Source organism: Entelurus aequoreus, linkage group LG10 (genome assembly GCF_033978785.1).
Source record: "Entelurus aequoreus isolate RoL-2023_Sb linkage group LG10, RoL_Eaeq_v1.1, whole genome shotgun sequence".
In the NCBI taxonomy this organism is placed as follows: domain Eukaryota; kingdom Metazoa; phylum Chordata; class Actinopteri; order Syngnathiformes; family Syngnathidae; genus Entelurus; species Entelurus aequoreus.
This window is the reverse complement of record NC_084740.1, coordinates 28,087,008-28,106,962: the sequence shown is the minus strand read 5'-3', so window position 1 is coordinate 28,106,962 and position 19,955 is coordinate 28,087,008. Positions and strand designations below refer to the sequence as shown.

The 19,955-nt window shown below is 38.4% G+C and overlaps 1 protein-coding gene across 3 annotated transcripts in view; it reads left to right on the top strand.

Annotated features, from left to right (window-relative positions):
* Positions 1 to 19,955, top strand: part of gramd1bb (GRAM domain containing 1Bb) — a 373,707-nt gene that overhangs the window by 81,212 nt on the left and 272,540 nt on the right. For all 3 annotated transcript variants that reach the window (XM_062060498.1, XM_062060499.1, XM_062060500.1), the window contains exon 2: positions 8,782 to 9,686. In XM_062060498.1, the coding sequence (XP_061916482.1) occupies positions 9,286 to 9,686 (401 nt within the window). In that variant the 5' untranslated portion in view covers positions 8,782 to 9,285. The remainder of the gene's footprint in view (positions 1 to 8,781; positions 9,687 to 19,955) is intronic.

Below are 19,955 nucleotides of genomic sequence, written 5' to 3'. Positions count from 1 at the left end.
CCAAGCTTGTGACATCGTATTCAAAAAGACTTGAGGTTGTAATTACTGCTTAAGGTGCATCAACAAAGTATTGAGCAAAGGCTGTGAATACTTATGTGCAAGGGATTTCTTTGTTTCATATTTTTAATACATTTACAAATACAATACAAAAATCTGTTTCACAGTCATTGTGAGGTATTGTCTATAGAATTTTGAGGACAAAAAGGAATTTATTCCATTCTGGAATATGGCTGTAACACAAAATGTGGAAAAACTGAAGCGCTGTGAACAGTTCCAGAGGCACTGTATACATCAAGGTCCATAAAAAGTTAAGTTAAACAGCACCAACATCAGACATAAGCAGTACAATAAAATATAAAAATTCAGGTATGATAAAGAAATGAAATAAATTGCACACCCATATAAAACAATAGGTGGCTGCATGAGCTCAGCTCAGGACAGATCAAGAACAAAGTCACCATAGTGGTTGTAGAAGTGCTACAGTGGTGCTCATAAACTGGTTTTAGGGAAACATTGGTGTTAGAATATCATTCAAAATTCAATTATGCATAATAGAGTGCCTTTTAAAGGCCTACTGAAATGATTTTTTTTTATTTAAACGGTGATAGCAGATCCATTCTATGTGTCATACTTGATCATTTCGCGATATTGCCATATTTTTGCTGAAAGGATTTAGTATAGAACGACGACGATAAAGTTCGCAACTTTTGGTCTCTGATAAAAAAAAGCCTTGCCCCTACCGGAAGTAGCGTGACATAGTCGGTTGTTCGCTTCCTCATATTTTCCTATTGTTTTCAACGCAGCTAGAGCGATTCAGACCGAGAAAGCGACGATTACCCCATTAATTTGAGCGAGGATGAAAGATTTGTGGATGAGGAACGTTAGAGTGACGGACTAGAATGCAGTGCAAACATATCTTTTTTCGCTCTGACCGTAACTTAGGTACAAGCTGGTTCATTAGGTTCCACACTTTCTCCTTTTTCTATTGTGGCTCACGGATTTGTGTTTTAAACCACCTCGGATACTATATCCTCTTGAAAATGAGAGTTGAGAACGCGAAATGGACATTCACAGTGACGTTTATCTCCACGACAATACATCGGTGAAGCACTTTAGCTACGAGCTAACGTGATAGCATCATGCTTGACTGCATATAGAAACAAAAGAAATAAACCCCTGACTGGAAGGATAGATAGAAAATCAACAATACTATTAAACCATGGACATGTAAATACACGGTTAATGCTTTCCAGGCTGGCAAAGGTTAACAATGCTGTTGCTAACGACGTCATTAAAGCTAACTTAGCAACCGGACCTCACAGAGCTATGCTAAAAACATTAGCTCTCCACCTACGCCAGCCAGCCCTCATCTACTCATCAACACCCGTGCTCACCTGCGTTCCAGCGATCAACGGTGCGACGAAGGACTTCACCCGATCACAGATGCGGTCGGCGAGACAGAGGAAGTTAAGGTGAGTTCGGCGGCTAACGCGTCTGCTATCCATCTCTGTCTTCCTGGTTGTGTTGCTGTAGTCCGCTGCTAATACACCGATCCCACCTACAACTTTTTTCTTTGCAGTCTCCATTGTTCATTAAACAAATTGCAAAAGATTCACCAACAGAGATGTCCAGAATACTGTGGAATTATGAAATGAAAACAAAGCTTTTTTGTATTGGATTCAATGGGTCCGAATACTTCCGTATCAACCGTTAACGTCACGCGCATACGTCATCATACATAGACGTTTTCAACCGGAAGTTAAGCGGGAAATTTAAAATTGCACTTTATAAATTAACCCGGCCGTATTGGCATGTGTTGCAATGTTAAGATTTCATCATTGATGTATAAACTATCAGACTGCGTGGTCGGTAGTAGTTGGTTTCAGTAGGCCTTTAATGTTAATGTTGGTGCTCAATTGGACTTAGACACACTTTATTTACAAGGGAAATTGTTTGACACACAGTAGCTCAATTGTAAGCTACTATGATCTGCTGCACATCACAACTACTGTATGTGGTTGCTGTCATTGCATGTGCAAAAAGTCCACCAAGAAGAAGGCAAAAACATGAAAACGAGGGCGAAACATTAAATAACACAAACAACCAACAGTAAGGGACAATAAAGAGCACAGAGCTGATGCAATTTGCTGCCGCCTCAGCGTTGCCATTATATTCAAAGTCTACAAAACAGAAAACTCCCAAGACGGAATGTCATGTAGGTTTAAGAATTAACATACAGATATTGGAAGCGTAATGACCAGGTATAACAATACTTTCTGTCCATGTCGTGCAGGTCAACCCACCCAGCATGGGCGCCTCTAGCAATGAACCTTGTGTCACCCCGTTCTTTTGCCATGGAGTGGAACACTGTATTCCTCAATTCAAATAAATGATTTTTAGAAAATGCGTTTTGGCTACAGGCTTGACAGAATGCACTGACGGTGTCCCATCAAAGCTTCTCATACTTTATTAAATGTGTTTCATGGCATCGATAAATAATTCATATTGGGGGAGAGGGGGTGAATATGGGATTTCCTGGGAGATTCCGCAAAAATCCAGAGTAGATGTGATTTATCATTTTAGTTGTAGTTACCTCAAAACAGCCTAAAGAGCACAGTGAGACGTTGATTCAAAAACTCTTTAATGCCGTTCTGGTCAACTGGCGGTTCATACCGGCCCCCAAGATGAGCTCAAAACTTGGGAGACAAACATTTTTGCAGCAAATTCCTAAAAACACTCGAGTCCTCCTCCTGTTGTATCGAGGAACTGGGACCATTGTAAACACATTGGCAGACCCTTGCATTGACATTTTAACCTTGCTAGCAAACATTGAACACTAGGGTCTGTTTGGCGAGGGACTCCCACAGACCTCGACTCTGTCCCACCTCTCCACAACTTCGTTTAGATCAGAGGGAGAATAAAACTTTTGTGACACTTGTTTCGATGTACAATCGGTTTCATTTAGTTGTATCAACAAAAAGACATACTTGGAGATCTGAGAGACAACCGGCCACACACACGTCACACACTTGTTGGGTCATGTACAGGCCAACGTCTCTTCATTCAAAATCCATAGCTTTTTATGCTAAAAAGTCAGAATTTATCTTTCTGGTCTGCCTTCACATTGGGGTTATAGTCCTTGTGGTTGCAAGGTGCTAACCAAAGTTTGGGCTAAACAGTCCCTTTTTGCTGTGATTTGTCTGTACACACGCGGGATCCTTGTCTTGTTTTGTACTTTCTGTTCAACCTCACTTATGCATAAGTCAACCGGTCATGGAGTTCATTAAATGCACAATACTTTCCACACTAATCTTAAGCATAAATATTCAATAAGCATTACCATAAAAAGTTAACATTAAAAATACATCCTAAGCTATTCTTTGAGTATGAATATTGAATAAGCAGTTTAATAGGCAGTAACTCAAGTAGAGTAGTGTTGTCCCGATACCAAAATTTTGGTACCGGTAGCAAAATTATTTTGATACTTTTCTAAATAAAGGGCACAACAAAAAATTGCATTATTGGCTTTATTTTAACAAAAAATCTTAGGGTAGATTAAACATGTTTCTTATTGCAAGTTTGTCCTTAAATGAAATAGTGAACATACTAGACAACTTGTCTTTTATTAGTAAGTAAGCAAACAAAGGCTCCTAATTAGTCTGCTGACATATGCCATACTTGCCAACCCTCACGATTTTTCCGGGAGACTCCCGAATTTCAGAGCCCCTCCCGAAAATCTCCCGGGGCAACCATTCTCCCGAATTTCTCCCGATTTTCACCCGGACAACAATATTGAGGGCGTGCCGTAATGGCACTGCCTTTAGCGTCCGCTTCTTATCCATACAAACAGCGTGCCGGCCCATTCACATGTTGTCTGCGGTTTCTACAGACACACGTAAGTAACTGCAAGACATACTTGGTCAACAGCCATACAGGTCACACTGAGGGTTGCCGTATAAACAACTTTAACACTGTTACAAATATGCGCCACACTGTGAACCCACACCAAACAAGAAAGACAGACGTCAGGTCCTTAGTTTTCTGGAAATGTGGCCCCAAAATAATTTAATTGAATAGCCTGCTTTATGTATTTCCATAAAACTTAGATCAGTAGAGTTTAAGCCAAGTATCAGGATAAAGGGAAACATTTTGTGATTTTTTTTTTTGCAAATAAGATAAAGAAAACCATACTTGCTATGAAAGCCAATTATGACTTTCCAGATTGGTGTCTATTTCTTATTAGAGATTGTCACACAGCAGGTAAGATAGTGAGTAACTTGTCAAGATACGCTGTCACCTTGAGGGTGATGTTACCGCTTTTATAAGTTCTATCAGTAATTGCATGCCTCTGCAATCTCTGACAGGAGCGCCCTGCTAAGAATAGAGACAATTCAGACTCACTTGGTAGTCTGTAGTGATTCATTTGAGGCTTTGAACGTCAATGTCATTATTGTTCTGTGCTGCTATGACGGTAAAAAAAAACAACCTGTCAAAGCAAATACTCTTTTTGTTAATCACTTTCATGTCATTAAGGTTTATTGGTAAACCTCTTTGAAAGCAATGTCATATAGAATTGGGAGCTTTCAGGCGGTAGCTTACCCAAAGTTTTACATCTTAGTGTGCTCGACAAAAAAGATAGAGATTCAACTTGCAGCTACTGATAGTTGGCAGAGCTCCAGGCTGAAGCCAAGCTTGCTTTCTGTACAATGTTGTCCCGTAGCAGAGCTCCAGAGGAAGTGGAAAGACATAGCCAAGCAATCACCTAACCTAAATTCAAGGTAGCGTCCTCGATAAATCCAAGAAGGTACAGTGGAAGGTATTTGATAGTATTTGTGTCCCTTTGTCCATGTACTGCTTGAGCTGCAGTTATCATCTTTTTAGTATTCAGATATTCTACAGAACAAATCCTTCCATTAATCAAGTAATTGGATATGCAATGTTTTTGTTTGAAAGATAATGTATAGGTACACAAGAAAAATAAAACAGGAAGGTGACTTCCTGTTTTATCGGCATGTATTAGCCCTCTGCATTTTGAGTTTATCTTCTCACTCCATGCAAGCGAAACTTAACTTGATACAGTCGTTGATACTGTTACCTGAATGGCTGTTAGTGTGTTACTCCCACTGATCAGTGATCACTTTCTGCGTTGCTCGGTTACCAGAGAGCGAGTGACTTTGTTCATGCAACAAACCTTGTTTCGCAACTTCCGATTTCTTCTGACGAAGAAGAAAAAAAAAGTATCAAATGTTTTATGGAACGCATTTTTTATTGGTATTACGTGTGCAAACATTTGTATGCAAGTACAACACTGAAGACATTTAGCAAATATGTATGTGGAATTAAATTCTGGAATGGATTAAGCAAGGAAATTAAACAAAGCACCAATATGATTCAGTTTAAGAGACTGTTCCAACTACAAGTGTTCACAAAGTACAAAGAAGAACATTTATAATGAACATCTTGAACCTTTTTTTGTTTTGTTTTTAATGAAATGATTATGTATTTAAAATTTGTTTACTTACTTATGGTATATGTATTTATTATTTATTAATTCACTGTTCTGTTACAAACAGAACAAAGAAATGGGATATACCCGCTATAATATGAAAAGGGGTCGGATTAAATAATCTCTGCTTCTTCCTACTCCTTTTTGGACGTGCTGTAATGAAACAACTGGTAATATGTGATGTATTACATTGTATCGTATGCATGTTCGAAACAAACTGAAACTGAATTGAATAGCGGTATGTATTGATATTGTTTTATCGCTCAGCCATAAAAATTCTATTCACTCATGCGCTACATTACATTCCCCCACAGCTCACCTGAGCTGAGCTCAACAAATGCAAGTCATGGACCTGAAGCTGCCAAAACGTGTGAGGTCGTAATGAGAAACGTTGTCTGGCCCTGATTAATTCATGAAGTTTTCCTGCTTCCACACTCCTGCCTCCGGGTCACGGAGACTGTGCCGTAGCATTTTGCCTGCAAACATGCATAAAAGATGGTTTGCATGTTAGCCATTGCTTTTTTTTATCCCCGTTCCATTGCTATAGCTGCTGAGTTTGTTGACTGAATACAACTTCATTATTCAACTGTAGATGAAATGTTGATAGTGATGCAAAAAGTGGTTTAGAGTGGACAAAAATGTAATTTAGGTTGAGTTAAAATGTTTGTGTTAAAAACAAAATGGCCTTAAGTAAAAGTTTGGTTGTTCGTAGGAGTGGGAGGAATCAGTGCGTTTCTCACCTAGGCCTTCAGTGATGTCCTACTTAGTCCGACTTCACCTCTCAAAATACCGTAATTGATGTCACCACATGGACACGGCTGGAGATACTATACACACTTGCGCACTACTGTGCATTAAATCCCCTCAACAGTGTACAAAAGGGTCTATTTCAGCAATTAAAACATATCTTACGTGGTACTGTCACAATTAAAATAATTGTATTAAAAAAAACAGGAAAAAATAAGGAAATAAAATGTTTGAACTCACAATTTGTAGGACCCATTCGACGCCGTATAAGCCAGTGGTACCGTCGTAGTCGGTAGATAGTAGTCGGTTGATTCGTGTGAAAGTGGCGGCCAAACCATTTCACCGCCAGTGTTGTGCCAAAATGTGATTGCGTGCCAAAAATTTATTTCTTTCGGGGGAGCGCGCACCGCTCGCTAAACCTAAACCTGCATTGCTTAGCTTGGTCTGTCCACAGCGGATTGCTAAGTGAAACAAACACTTTATCTTACTGGTTTTTGTAACGGTGAGTTTTCTATGGCTCGTATGGCTCCGGTTCCACTTCCTGTTTTTGCAACTTGTGATTGGATACTCACTTGGGACTCCCAAGTGAGTATATGAGTATATGTCTATGTGTATGTGTGTATATGTATGTGTGTGTGTGTATATGCATGTGTATATATATGTGCATGTGTGTATATATATGTGTGTGTGTATATGTGTATGGAAATGTGTATGTACTGTATATGTGTATGTATATATATCTGTGTATGTGTATGTATATATATATATATATATATATCTGTGTATATCTGTGTATGCATATGTATATATTTGTTTATATATATGTATATAAAAATGTGTGTATGTATGTATGTATGTATATGTACACTACCGTTCAAAAGTTTGGGGTCACATTGAAATGTCCTTATTTTTGAAGGAAAAGCACTGTACTTTTCAATGAAGATAACTTTAAACTAGTCTTAACTTTAAAGAAATACACTCTATACATTGCTAATGTGGTAAATGACTATTCTAGCTGCAAATGTCTGGTTTTTGGTGCAATATCTACATAGGTGTATAGAGGCCCATTTCCAGCAACTATCACTCCAGTGTTCTAATGGTACAATGTGTTTGCTCATTGGCTCAGAAGGCTAATCGATGATTAGAAAACCCTTGTGCAATCATGTTCGCACATCTGAAAACACATTTTTGGGGTCAATTAAACGCTCAAAATGGCCAGAAAAAGAGAACTTTCATCTGAAACTCTGCAGTCTATTCTTGTTCTTAGAAATGAAAGCTATTCCACAAAATTGTTTGGGTGACCCCAAACTTTTGAACGGTAGTGTATGTATATATATATATATATATATATGTGTGTATATATATATATATATATATATATATATATATATATATATATATATATATATATATATATATATATATATATATATATATATATAATAATACCTGGGATTTATATAGCGCTTTTCTAAGTACTCAAAGTCGCTTTACATGTTAAAAACCCATCATTATATATACAGATACATATATATGTGTGTATATATATAAGTGTATGTGTGTGTATATATGTATGTATGTACTGTATATGTATATTTTTTCATTTTATTTTTCATTTATTTATTTCAGGCAATGACATAAAAAAGTACAAAGTTGACAACACATAATATAAATTAATATAGTGCAAAAGGTAATGTATAGTATGTAATGCATGATTGTCCAGTTTTATATATAAATGTGTGTGTGTGTGTGTGTGTGTGTGTATATGTATGTATGTGTGTATATGTATGTATGTGTGTATATGTATGTTTGTGTGTGTATGTATGTGTGTGTGTGTGTGTGTGTGTGTGTGTGTGTGTGTGTGTGTGTGTGTGTGTGTGTGTGTGTGTGTGTGTATATGCGTGTGTGTTTGTATAATGTGTATATATGTGTGTGTTTGTTTGTGTGTAGATACTGTATATATATGTGTGTGTGTGTGTGTGTGTGTGTGTGTGTGTGTATATATACGTGTGTGTGTGTGTGTGTGTATATATATATATATATATATATATATATATATATATATATATATATATATATATATATATATATATATATACATACACAATTTGCATGCAGTCGGCTTTTGAACCCATTTTTTTAAGCCTAATCTGCCCCCCAGTCAAAAAGTTTGGACACCCCTTGACTATAATATTATTAAACACCAAGCTAGCAATAAATAGTAGCAAACATGACCCCTTTTATTTTCTTAATTCATGCTTCCATTTCTCCCTCTAAGGTTGACCTAAACAGATTTTAGGATAGTAAGATGTCAGCTACAGTAGGGTTTGATAGATTATTCTCTGGTGCATGGTGTTGCGGCGGCATGCTCAAGGGTTTAGTCAGGTGCTGCCTTTTTGTTTTTTATTATGTTTTTTACGGTATGCCTGCCTTGTGTGAACGTGTGTCAATGATTGCTTAACCCTGCCATCATCCCCCTCAAGCCTTGCCTGAACACTGCAGTCCAATCACCTCCCTGTAACCCTTAGGCTGAAACAATGACGGCGTGGAACTCGGACTGAACCTCACCCAACCCCAGTCCTGGATCAAGCGGCATCAACACTAAACGACCTCCCGGCCTTTAAACATCAGCATATTTGTAAAAAGGTGCCTTCCTCGTTGGTGTGAGCGCAAGAAGCCGAGGTGACTCCATTGGCTGCAAGGACAGGCGGTGCATGTAACTTGGCCTGCAGGTCCCCAGAGAGGACCAGGCAAAGGAGTTGGGTTACACACTGACAAGCCTTATACATGTTTCATCTGATGCTCACTACAGAAGCCCCCTTTATATTATCCAGCCTTTTGAGAGAGTTGCGTACCATAAGACTGCTCTTCCACTGAACTGATGCATACCAATTATCAGACTGGTCAAATCCAGGATTACTGCTATCAGGACTCTTGAAAGCTTTGTTAGAGCCAGCAACAAGAAGAGGGTCCAAGCTTCAGCAGTCTCGAGGGAGAATCTACCTGTCCCTGGATCGCCTCAAGAGGAGGCCATGACCGACACCCTTAGGCCTCCATCGCTCCAAGTGAGCGTTCCGAGCGATTCTCCGGCGTACTCCGACGGCGGAAGCCACCCCGTGTCGGATTGCTCCATGAGATCCAGCTCCTCCACCCCGACGCTGCGCCGCAAGCGCTTCAAGATGCGCCGCATGAGGAATGTGCCCAGCGAGAGGGAACTGGAGAGGGCTCAAAGTCACCTCAAGGCTCGGTATCGCTCTGGCTCAAAGGAATACCTGCAGCTGCCTTCCATCGAGATCACGCCATCCAGTGACGAGGATGCTCTCTCGTCGTGGTCCAGCTGCTCCACGCCCAGTGCCTCGCCGCGACGCAAGCGCTTCCTGTTGAGGAAATGGCTGAAAGTCAGAGAGAAGAAGGAGCAAGGCAGTGAGAGCAGGTTGGTATTGACCTTCCCTATTGGTATAGCTTTCCTTGTCCTGCTACTCCTCCACCAATTAATCCATGCCGCTTCAGAGCATCTGTTAATTGACTAATGTCTTCTATTGTCTACCACTAACTTTTGCAGAATGTCATCTCAGATGTACAGTATTGGCAACATTCTCTCTAATATTATGGTTGAACACCTGTTAGAGATTTTGTTCAGTTTGAAATGATTGAGAAGGTAATGCGATGCTGTTGGATACATTATTTGTGTCATGTGAAGGAAAAGGAAGTGGATTTATCACATTGTGTTTTTTAGGGGCTGTCAAAGGATCAAAATATTTAATCACGATTAATTGAAATTTTGTTCATAGTTGACTCAAAATGAATCGCGATATCGCAGATAAATATAATTTTCCATCATTAACAAGTGTACTATAGACAGGTAATTTCCTGGGTTTTTTTAAACTATGACTGGACAATGTGTTTGCTTTAATGACATGTTTATTAAGCATTATGCTTTTTTAAACAGCTGAACACAAACTGGACATAAACACGCATTTATTGACAATAACCCATCCCCTTGTTCCACCCCCTGGGAGGTGAGGGGAGCAGTGAGCAGCAGGGTAATCTCACCACACCTAGTGTGTGTGTGTGACTATCAGTGGTACTTTATCTTTAACTTTAACAAATGGCCTGCATTGCGTTGGTGTACCACCGACAGAATTTAAGTTCCTGCTGTAGGAGCACTTTCATTGACAGGAGAGCAGCTACAATTTTGGGTTTAAATACCAGTTTCGCACATCAATTACACAAAATGTGAATTGTTACGATCATGGTTTGATTGTCAAAGATGTTGGTTATGTAATTTGTGATATTTCTACCTGAATACATGCTTATGATATTCTGTACATTAAGTGTTGTACAAGTTAATTGAATTTTGGCGCTGCCTGACAATGTCTTAACCGTATCTATTTATTGATAACGTCTAATATTCAGCCTGTTAAACATTATGTAATTGAGGTTTATCAACCAGAATAGCCACTTTATTTCAGCCTGCCACAACCCTCAGATATACAGTTTTAGCAACATTGTCTCTAATATTATGGTTGAACACCTGTTAGGGATTTTGTTCAGTTTGAAATTATTGAGAATGTTATGCAAATGCTGTCGGATACATGATTTGTGTCATGTGAAGGAATAGGAAGTGGATTTATCACATTGTGTTTTTAGGGGGCTGTCAAAAGATCAAAATATTTAATCATGATTAATCGCAATTTTGATCATAGTTAACTCAAAATTGATCGCAATATCGCAGATAGATATAATTTTTCCTCATTAACAAGTGTATAGACAGGTAATTTCCTGTTTTTTAAAAGTATGACTGGACAATTTGTTTGCTTTATTGACATGTTTATTAAATATTATGCTTTTTTAAACAGCTCAACACAAACTGGACATAATCACGCATTTATTGACAATAACAAATGACCTGCATTGCGTTGGTGTACCACCGACAAAATGTATTCCTGCTGTAGGAGCACTTGTTTGTTTTGTGTTTAAATACCAGTTTCGCACATCAATTACAAGATGTTGGTAATGTTAGGGGTGATGTTTGATAAGAAATTATCGAGTTCGAGCCCATTATCGAATCCTCTTATCGAACTGATTCCTTATCAATTCTCTTATCGAATCCAGATAGGTTGTTGTATATGGGAAAAAAAACACAATATTTGGTTTAACAAAAGCTCACTTTTATTTTATGAGAAAAAAATAAAATAAAATATTATTTTTATTTTTTTAATTTCTTGCGGCCCGGTACCAATCGATCCACGGACCGGTACCGGGCCGCAGCCCGGTGGTTGGGGACCACTGGTGTAAGCTACAAGATCACGTTAACGTTATCAGACACATACAAAAAGGCTAACGTTACCGTTAGTCACTGACTATGCTTAGGTAACATTAGTCTAGCTGACATTACTGCAGTCCTGGTTGACATAAGAGGTAACGTTATTTTAGCCTAAAGGCTATGAGTGAGCAGATATGGAAATTAACCGGCAACAGTTAACGTTAGTTACTCACCAGCACTATCACTGGAATTGGCGCTGCAGGTTGAAACAGAGGAAGAGGAGCGTGCTTCGTCATCTCTGTCGCTGCTTCTCCACAACACCTTTCTCGAACGTTCAGGTTATGTACAGCCTGAACTTGTTTCATCATGCTTTTTGTACTTCCCCCCTTACATGAGAGCGAAGCCTGGCAATAATTGCAGATAGCCGTTTCCTCGTTGTATTTTTTTGTAAAATGAAGCCATGCCTTGAGGCTTTTTTTCCGGTCCATTGTTGTTGCTGCTTCTGTATCTGCCGCCGAATGACTGAGCTACGTCATTTCCTGGGACGTGCCACAGGGCATTTCCTGTGGGAAGGGATTCGTTCCCAGGGATTCGAATAAAGAACCAACTCTTTTTCTTTACTATAGTGGCCTCGATAACGGGAACCGTTTCTCAATAAGGGATTTTAGTCCATGGAATCTGTTCTTTTCTTATCGAACAACCGGGAGAACCGGTTTCGAACATCATCCCTAGGTAATGTAGTCTGTGATATGTCTACCTGAATTAATGCTTCTGATATTCTCTACATTAAGTGTTGTACAAGTTAATTGTATTATTGATGCTGCATGACAATGTCTTAACCGTATCTATTTATTGATAATGTCTAATATTCAGCCTGTTAAACATTATGTAATTGAGTACTACCGGCCAGACCATGTTATAAAAGAATAGCCACTTTATTTCAGCCTACCACAACCCTCAGATGTACAGTATTAGCAACATTGTCTCTAATATTATGATTCAACACCTGTTAGAGATTTTGTTCAGTTTGAAATGTTTGGGAATGTAATGCGATGCTGTTGGATTCATGATTTGTGTCATGTGAAGGAAAAGGAAGTGGATTTATCACATTGTGTTTTTTAGGGGGCTGTCAAAAGATAAAAATATTTGATCACGATTAATCGCAATTTTGTTCATAGTTGACTCAAAATTAATCGCAATATCGCAGATAGATAGTGTATGGACAGGTAATTTATTGTTTTTTAAAACTATGACTGGACAATTTGTTTGCTTTAATGACATGTTTATTAAACATTAAGCTTTTTTAAACAGCTCAACACAAACTGGACATAAACACGCATTTATTGACAATAACAAATGACCTGCATTGTGTTGGTGTACCACCGACAACATTTTAATTCCTGCTGTAGGAGCACTTGCATTCACAGGAGAGCAGCTACAGTTTTGTGTTTAAATACAAGTTTCGCACATTAATTAAACAAAATATGAATTTTTACGATCATGGTTTGATTGTCAAAGATGTTGGTAATGTAGTCTGTGATATTTCTACCTGAATTAATGCTTCTGATATTCTCTACATTAAGTGTTGTACAAGTTAATTGTATTATTGACGCTGCATGACAATGTCTTAACCGTATCTATTTATTGATAACGTCTAATATTCAGCCTGTTAAACATTATGTAATTGAGTATTATCAACCAGAACATGTTATAAAAGAATAGCCACTCTAATTCAGCCTGCCAAAAATCCCCCTTCCCCCCAAAAAAATGTTTTAACCAGCATTAATTGAAGTAGAAATATCACAGATTACACTACAAAACATATTTGACAAAGCATGATCATAATGTAAGACAATTTTATTATATAGCGCTTTTCTTTTGAAGTCAGAAGTGTGTGATTGGTTTGAGAAGAGGTATTTTGGCATGTGTTTGATAACAGACAATACTCAGAGCATTCTGAGTGTCTGGCGTAAGACATCTAGACAGAATTCCAGTTCCAGGCACAGTTTTATAGACAAAACTTCTGGTCTCCTCTTGGATATCCTGTAGGGTAGCGCAATATAGACGATAATTATTACATACATTTTGTCAGGTTCAAACACTGATGACATCTATTAAACAGACAAGAAGCAAGGAATTAAACAGACATAATTACATTTAGCTCATTGAGGAGAAACGTCTGGGCTGTACTCTTTGCACAGTCTTCCACCACGCTCTGACGAAAGGTCGCACGTATCCTCTTTTATTTCGACTTTCCCTGATTACATGGCAACAGCTGTTTCTAAAGGAAGGTGGGTCGTAAACAGCCGTCGCCTTTGGTTACCAAACAGTTCAAAGAAAAGGTGCCTGGAGAGGGATCAGGTCCTGCTTCCTCTCCGCGTTGTAGATCTCGGGTCAAGACAAAATGTTCCTGTGGATTACAATAGATCAAAGAAACCAACACCTTCATGTCGCTTCCCATCCTACACAGTGGAGTTTTACAAGCCTTTTGATTGGTAAGATCAAAAACAGCTTTTGTCTGCTCGCCGGGAACTCATTAAAACACAAAGTTTTGTGATAACTTAGATACACATATTCTGACACATTTGGCCAAATGTGTATGATCGCCTAAACTGTATTAAAGTTGCCAAAAAAAAACAGTAATTGCTCATTACTTTTTGACAGAATAGTAGATGGAACCAAGTGTGGAAAGTAACCAACAATTAGCAGTAAAGACCTTGTGGTTAGAGTGTCCGCCCTGAGATCGGTAGGTCGTGAGTTCAAACCCTGGCCGAGTCATACCAAAGACTGTAAAAATGGGACCCATTACCTCCCTGCTTGGCACTCAGCATCAAGGGTTGGAATTGGGGGTTAAATCACCAAAATGATTCCCGAGCGCGGCCACCGTTGCTGCTCACTGCTCCCCTCACCTCCCAGGGGGTGGAACAAGGGGATGGGTCAAATGCAGAGGGTAATTTCCCCACACCTAGTGTGTGTGTGACTATCAGTGCTACTTTAACTTTTTAACTTTAAATTAGCAAGCAAATTAAACATAGTTTTGAGGAAATGTATACAACATGAAATGATGCAATATGTTACCGCATACGTCATCAGCTTTGTGACCAGTTTTGAAATGCTTCTATGATCATTTATATGCTAAATAATATACTCTGATATATATCTGTAGAAGTCGCTTCCTCGCGGTTCCACTGATACATATGTCAGAGTAGCCAGGCGTGCAGAGTTGAACAAAGGTTTAATGTTTTTCAACAAGCTCATCAGATAATCGTTCTCTCCAGGACTTTTCAGTCTCTCCAAAATCCTCCCCCTTCTCCTGTTCCCGGCCGCTACTGTTAAAGACAACAGGTGATTAGATAACTCCTACCACCTGGGAAATCTAATCACCTGTTCAGCTGTGTCTCGCAGCCGGCACTGACACGCCCCGGTCTGTCTGTGCGCTGTCCTCAGCACCATGGACAGGAGCGGCGATCTCCGCTCCTACAGGCCGCTGGCCACGCCTCCCTCCACAATATCGTAATTGCAGGAGGCTGCAATATATATTGTGATACCGATTTTTAGACCGTATCACCAATTGCCAATATCCAGCATCTTGAGGTGTCAGTATTCACATTTCAATATATGAAAAATGGAGGGAAAGATGTTTTTTAAATGTTGTATTACACATTGCGATTGAATCAAAAGTTTTGTTATTCAGTGATTTTTAATCACTTTATTTTCACAAAATGATGAATACAGAGAAAAAGGGAGCCCTATACATACAGTATGTATTCTATGTACTCTTATGCATACACATAGTACATACACTCATCCTAATTGCAAAGCATATCATACTCATTTAAATAGAGATTTTGTTCTTACCTATACTTATAGTATGTATACATGTATTTTGGTTAGTTGGTTAGTTGGTTAGTGTTTAGGTTAAAACTATTCTGCTGTTATTTATATTATAATAGTAATGGGGGCGGCGTGGCGAAGTTGGTAGAGTGGCCGTGCCAGCAATCGGAGGGTTGCTGGTTACTGGGGTTCAATACCCACCTTCTACCATCCTAGTCATGTCCGTTGTGTCCTTGGGCAAGACACTTCACCCTTGCTCCTGATGGCTGCTGGTTAGCGCCTTGCATGGCAGCTCCCGCCATCAGTGTGTGAATGTGTGTGTGAATGGGTGAATGTGGAAATACTGTCAAAGCGCTTTGAGTACCTTGAAGGTAGAAAAGCGCTATACAAGTATAACCCATTTATCATTCATTTATTTAAAAATTTTATAAATAATTTCCATGATGGGTGCCCTTTTTTTGGCTTGAGTACCTTCTCCCAATAATGTATTTGCCTGCATACACTTGAGGTAAGGCTGCGGCTGTTGATTATTCTAGCAATCATGTAATATATTGATTAGTCTGTTCGATTAATAGAGTAATCGGATAAAACACACTTTATAGCCTCAATGCAAATTTTTGAGAAAATAGTTGAAATAGACCAAATTCATTCTCCTTGCCATACCCTTCCTTTTTTCTAATAAATATACACGTCATCAACATTGAAAATACGCTTTTAACGTGTGCATTCATTAAAAAAAAAAAAAAAACTTTATAAAAAAAACGTTTCAGCAGGCGTGCGGAAACTATGATCATGTATTTAATGTTTTGGGCTCTCGATGCGGTCCAGATTAAATCTATTTTTATTAAAACGATTAATCGAAGCAACAGAATAAAAATCTAAACTATTTTATAATTACACTAATTGATTGAGTCAAATAATTGTTGCAGCCTTAACTGGAGAAGTGTCTGAGGTAATTACATTAATTGACTACTTTACTTTATAGTTTATATGCTATACTTGTGGCATGAGCTGATGTACAAAATGTGTGACATGTACCTCAAAGCTAGATCCTCAGAGGCTAGTTCCAGTAACACATTCCTTTCTCACACCATCACAATCTCTCAAAGGTATCATTTCTAAATGTGAAATACTGTCATTATTGGTGTAGACCTGCTTCCCTTTTACATAAAGCGCACTGCGGCACTAAGACTCCATATTCCATGTAGAAGCGCCATGAATAATCCAGATATTAATGGTTTTGCCATGTACAGGTTTAGGAACGCAGTGTACTGTAACTATTTTCTATCCAGTTTGCCGTAGTCTATTGCAGGGGTGTCCAAACTTTTTGACTGGGGTGCCACATTGGGCTTAAACATTTTGATAGCTGACTTGCCTGCCAAGTAACTATATATATATATATATATATATATATATATATATATATATATATATATATATATATATATATATATGGATGGATGGATGGATGGATGGATGGATGGATAGATGGATAGATAGATAGATAGATAGATAGATAGATAGATAGATAGATAGATAGATAGATAGATAGATAGATAGATAGATAGATAGATAGATAGATAGATAGATAGATAGATATCCATATTTAGTTGTGATGTCTTCAGTGACAATGTAAATAGTCATGAAACTAAAGAAAACGTATGAAGAGAAGGTGTGTCCAAACTTTTGGCCTGTACTGTGTGTGTGTATATATATATATATATATATATATATATATATATATATATATATATATATATATATATATATATATATATATATATATATATATATATATATATATATATATATATATATATATATATATATATATATATATATATATAAAATCGTGGGTATATAATTATAATTGGTCATTAAGAGTATGGGAAAATTTGACCTCTACCTTGTTTACTTCTGTGACAACCTCCTTAAAGTTTTTTTATAAATTATAAATATTAAGCAGCTAAAATGTGCCAAACATGGATAAATGTGGATAGAGTCTTTTGCATTTTCCCATCACCCCTTGTAATGGATTAAATGGGTGTTGTTTTGAATGTTTCAGGCTGATTGGACGTTTTTTTTATAATATCCACACATTTCAATGATTAGGGTGTGTTATGTGTGACCATGTTTGTTGAAATTGTGTGCTGTTTTTTTTTTCTGCATCATGACTATGGATGGTTGTTTGGATTGGGTCATATAAGTGAAAGCTGTGCACATGTGCTCATCAATGCAGAAATTTCACCATTGCACACAAGACATTTTTACAATGGCTTCATCAACATTTTATGAAAACATTGCGCCCGGCCAAATTTCTTATAAGATTTGTTCCGTCTTACGGGCCAAAGTGAAAACGTCAGCGGGCCAAGCAGCAGCGGACTCTAGTTTGAACACCCCTGCTCTATTGTATGCTGTTTTTGCTACCCTCATGGTCGGGTTTAATCATTTCCCTATATTAACAATGTAAGCTTTTGGGGTTGGTTATCAGTGGACCCAAAAAATATTTAGGCAAACATTTACTGTAATTATGTCCTCTCTCAAAGGACCCTTACAAACTCGGACTGCTCCTTTAACTGCCCAGGTAATGTACAAACGTGCGAGTATATGTAGTTAATGCAATACTTTGGTTGTTGGGTGATCTTGTGGACAGAGTGCTGACATGGACGTTCTCTCACAGGAATTGTAAGTGACATAAAAATTAAGGACTTTTCACTTTACTGCTTTGTGTTCTTGGTATTAGAAATAGGTCAAAGTATAACTGGGTGTTGGTTGTTGTGTGATTGGTTAGTACAAAGTGCAGTTTTCTTCTACAGTCCCAGCTGTCCTCCAGTTTGGGGGAACTGTTTTAAAGTCCAATGAGACATTGAGGGTTTTTTTTATTAAATCTGCTGTGCTTTCCACGAGGAGCTTTCAGAATGTTTTAAAGTAGTTAAAGCCCCACTTAAAAACTTTAAGTTTGTGTTGATTTTGGCGGTGCCAGTCGATAGCGGTAGTGTATTGCCAGAAGAAGACCACATTTCCCATGAGGACTGGCGCATATAGCGTCAAACTGTAATATTGGCAACAATATTAAAGGCCTACTGAAATGAATTTTTTTTATTTAAACGGGGATAGCAGATCTATTCTATGTGTCATACTTGATCATTTCGCGATATTGCCATATTTTTGCTGAAAGGATTTAGTATAGAACAACGACGATAAAGATTGCAACTTTTGGTATCTGATAAAAAAAAGGCTTGCCCCTACCGGAAGTAGCGTGACGTAGTCAGTTGAACATATACGCAAAGTTCCCTATTGTTTACAATGATGGCCGCATGAAGTGAGAGAGATTCGGATCGAGAAAGCGACAATTTCCCCATTAATTTGAGCGAGGATGAAAGATTTGTGGATGAGTAAAGTGCAAGTGAAGGACTAGTGGGGAGTTGAAGCTATTCAGATAGGGAAGATGCTGTGAGAGCCGGGGGTGACCTGATATTCAGCTGGGAATGACTACAACAGTAAATAAACACAAGACATATATATACTCTATTAGCCACAACACAACTAGGCTTATATTTAACATGCCACAAATTAATCCTGCATAAAAACCCCTGTGTGTTTGTTATGCTAGCTCCTAGCTCCTCTGCTAGCTCCTAGCTCCATAGAACACGCCAATACAATTCAAACACCTGATCAACACACACAATCACTCAGCCCAAAAGACCGTTCACCTAACCCAAGGTTCATAAAGCTTATATATTTTTAAAAAGTTACGTACGTGACGCGCACATACGGTCAAGTTATCAAATGTTTAGCAGCCAAGGCTGCATACTCACGGTACCTGATATTCAGCTGTGAATGACTACAACAGTAAATAAACACAAGACATATATATACTCTATTAGCCACAGCACAACCAGGCTTATATTTAATATGCCACAAATTAATCCTGCATAATAACACCTGCGTGTTTGTTATGCTAGCTCCTAGCTCCTCTGCTAGCTCCTAGCTCCATAGAACACGCCAATACAATTGAAACACCTGATCAACACACACAATCACTCAGCCCAAAAGACCGTTCACCTAACCCAAGGTTCATAAAGCTTATATATTTTTAAAAAGTTACGTACGTGACGCGCACGTACGGTACGGTACGTGTTATGCTAGCTCCTAGCTCCTATGCTAGCTCCTAGCTCCATAGAACACGCCAATACAATTCAAACACCTGATCAACACACACAATCACTCAGCCCAAAAGACCGTTCACGTAACCCAAGGTTCATAAAGCTTATATATTTTAAAAAAGTTACGTACGTGACGCGCACGTACGGTACGTGTTATGCTAGCTCCTATGCTAGCTCCTAGCTCCATAGAACACGCCAATACAATTCAAACACCTGATCAACACACACAATCACTCAGCCCAAAAGACCGTTCACCTAACCCAAGGTTCATAAAGCTTATATATTTTAAAAAAGTTACGTACATACGCAAAAAAAAGTTGCGCACATACGGTCAAGCAATCAAATGTTTAGAAGCCAAAGCTGCATACTCACAGTAGCACGTCTGCGTCTTTGTCATCCAAATCAAAGTAATCCTGGTAAGAGTCTGTGTTGTCCC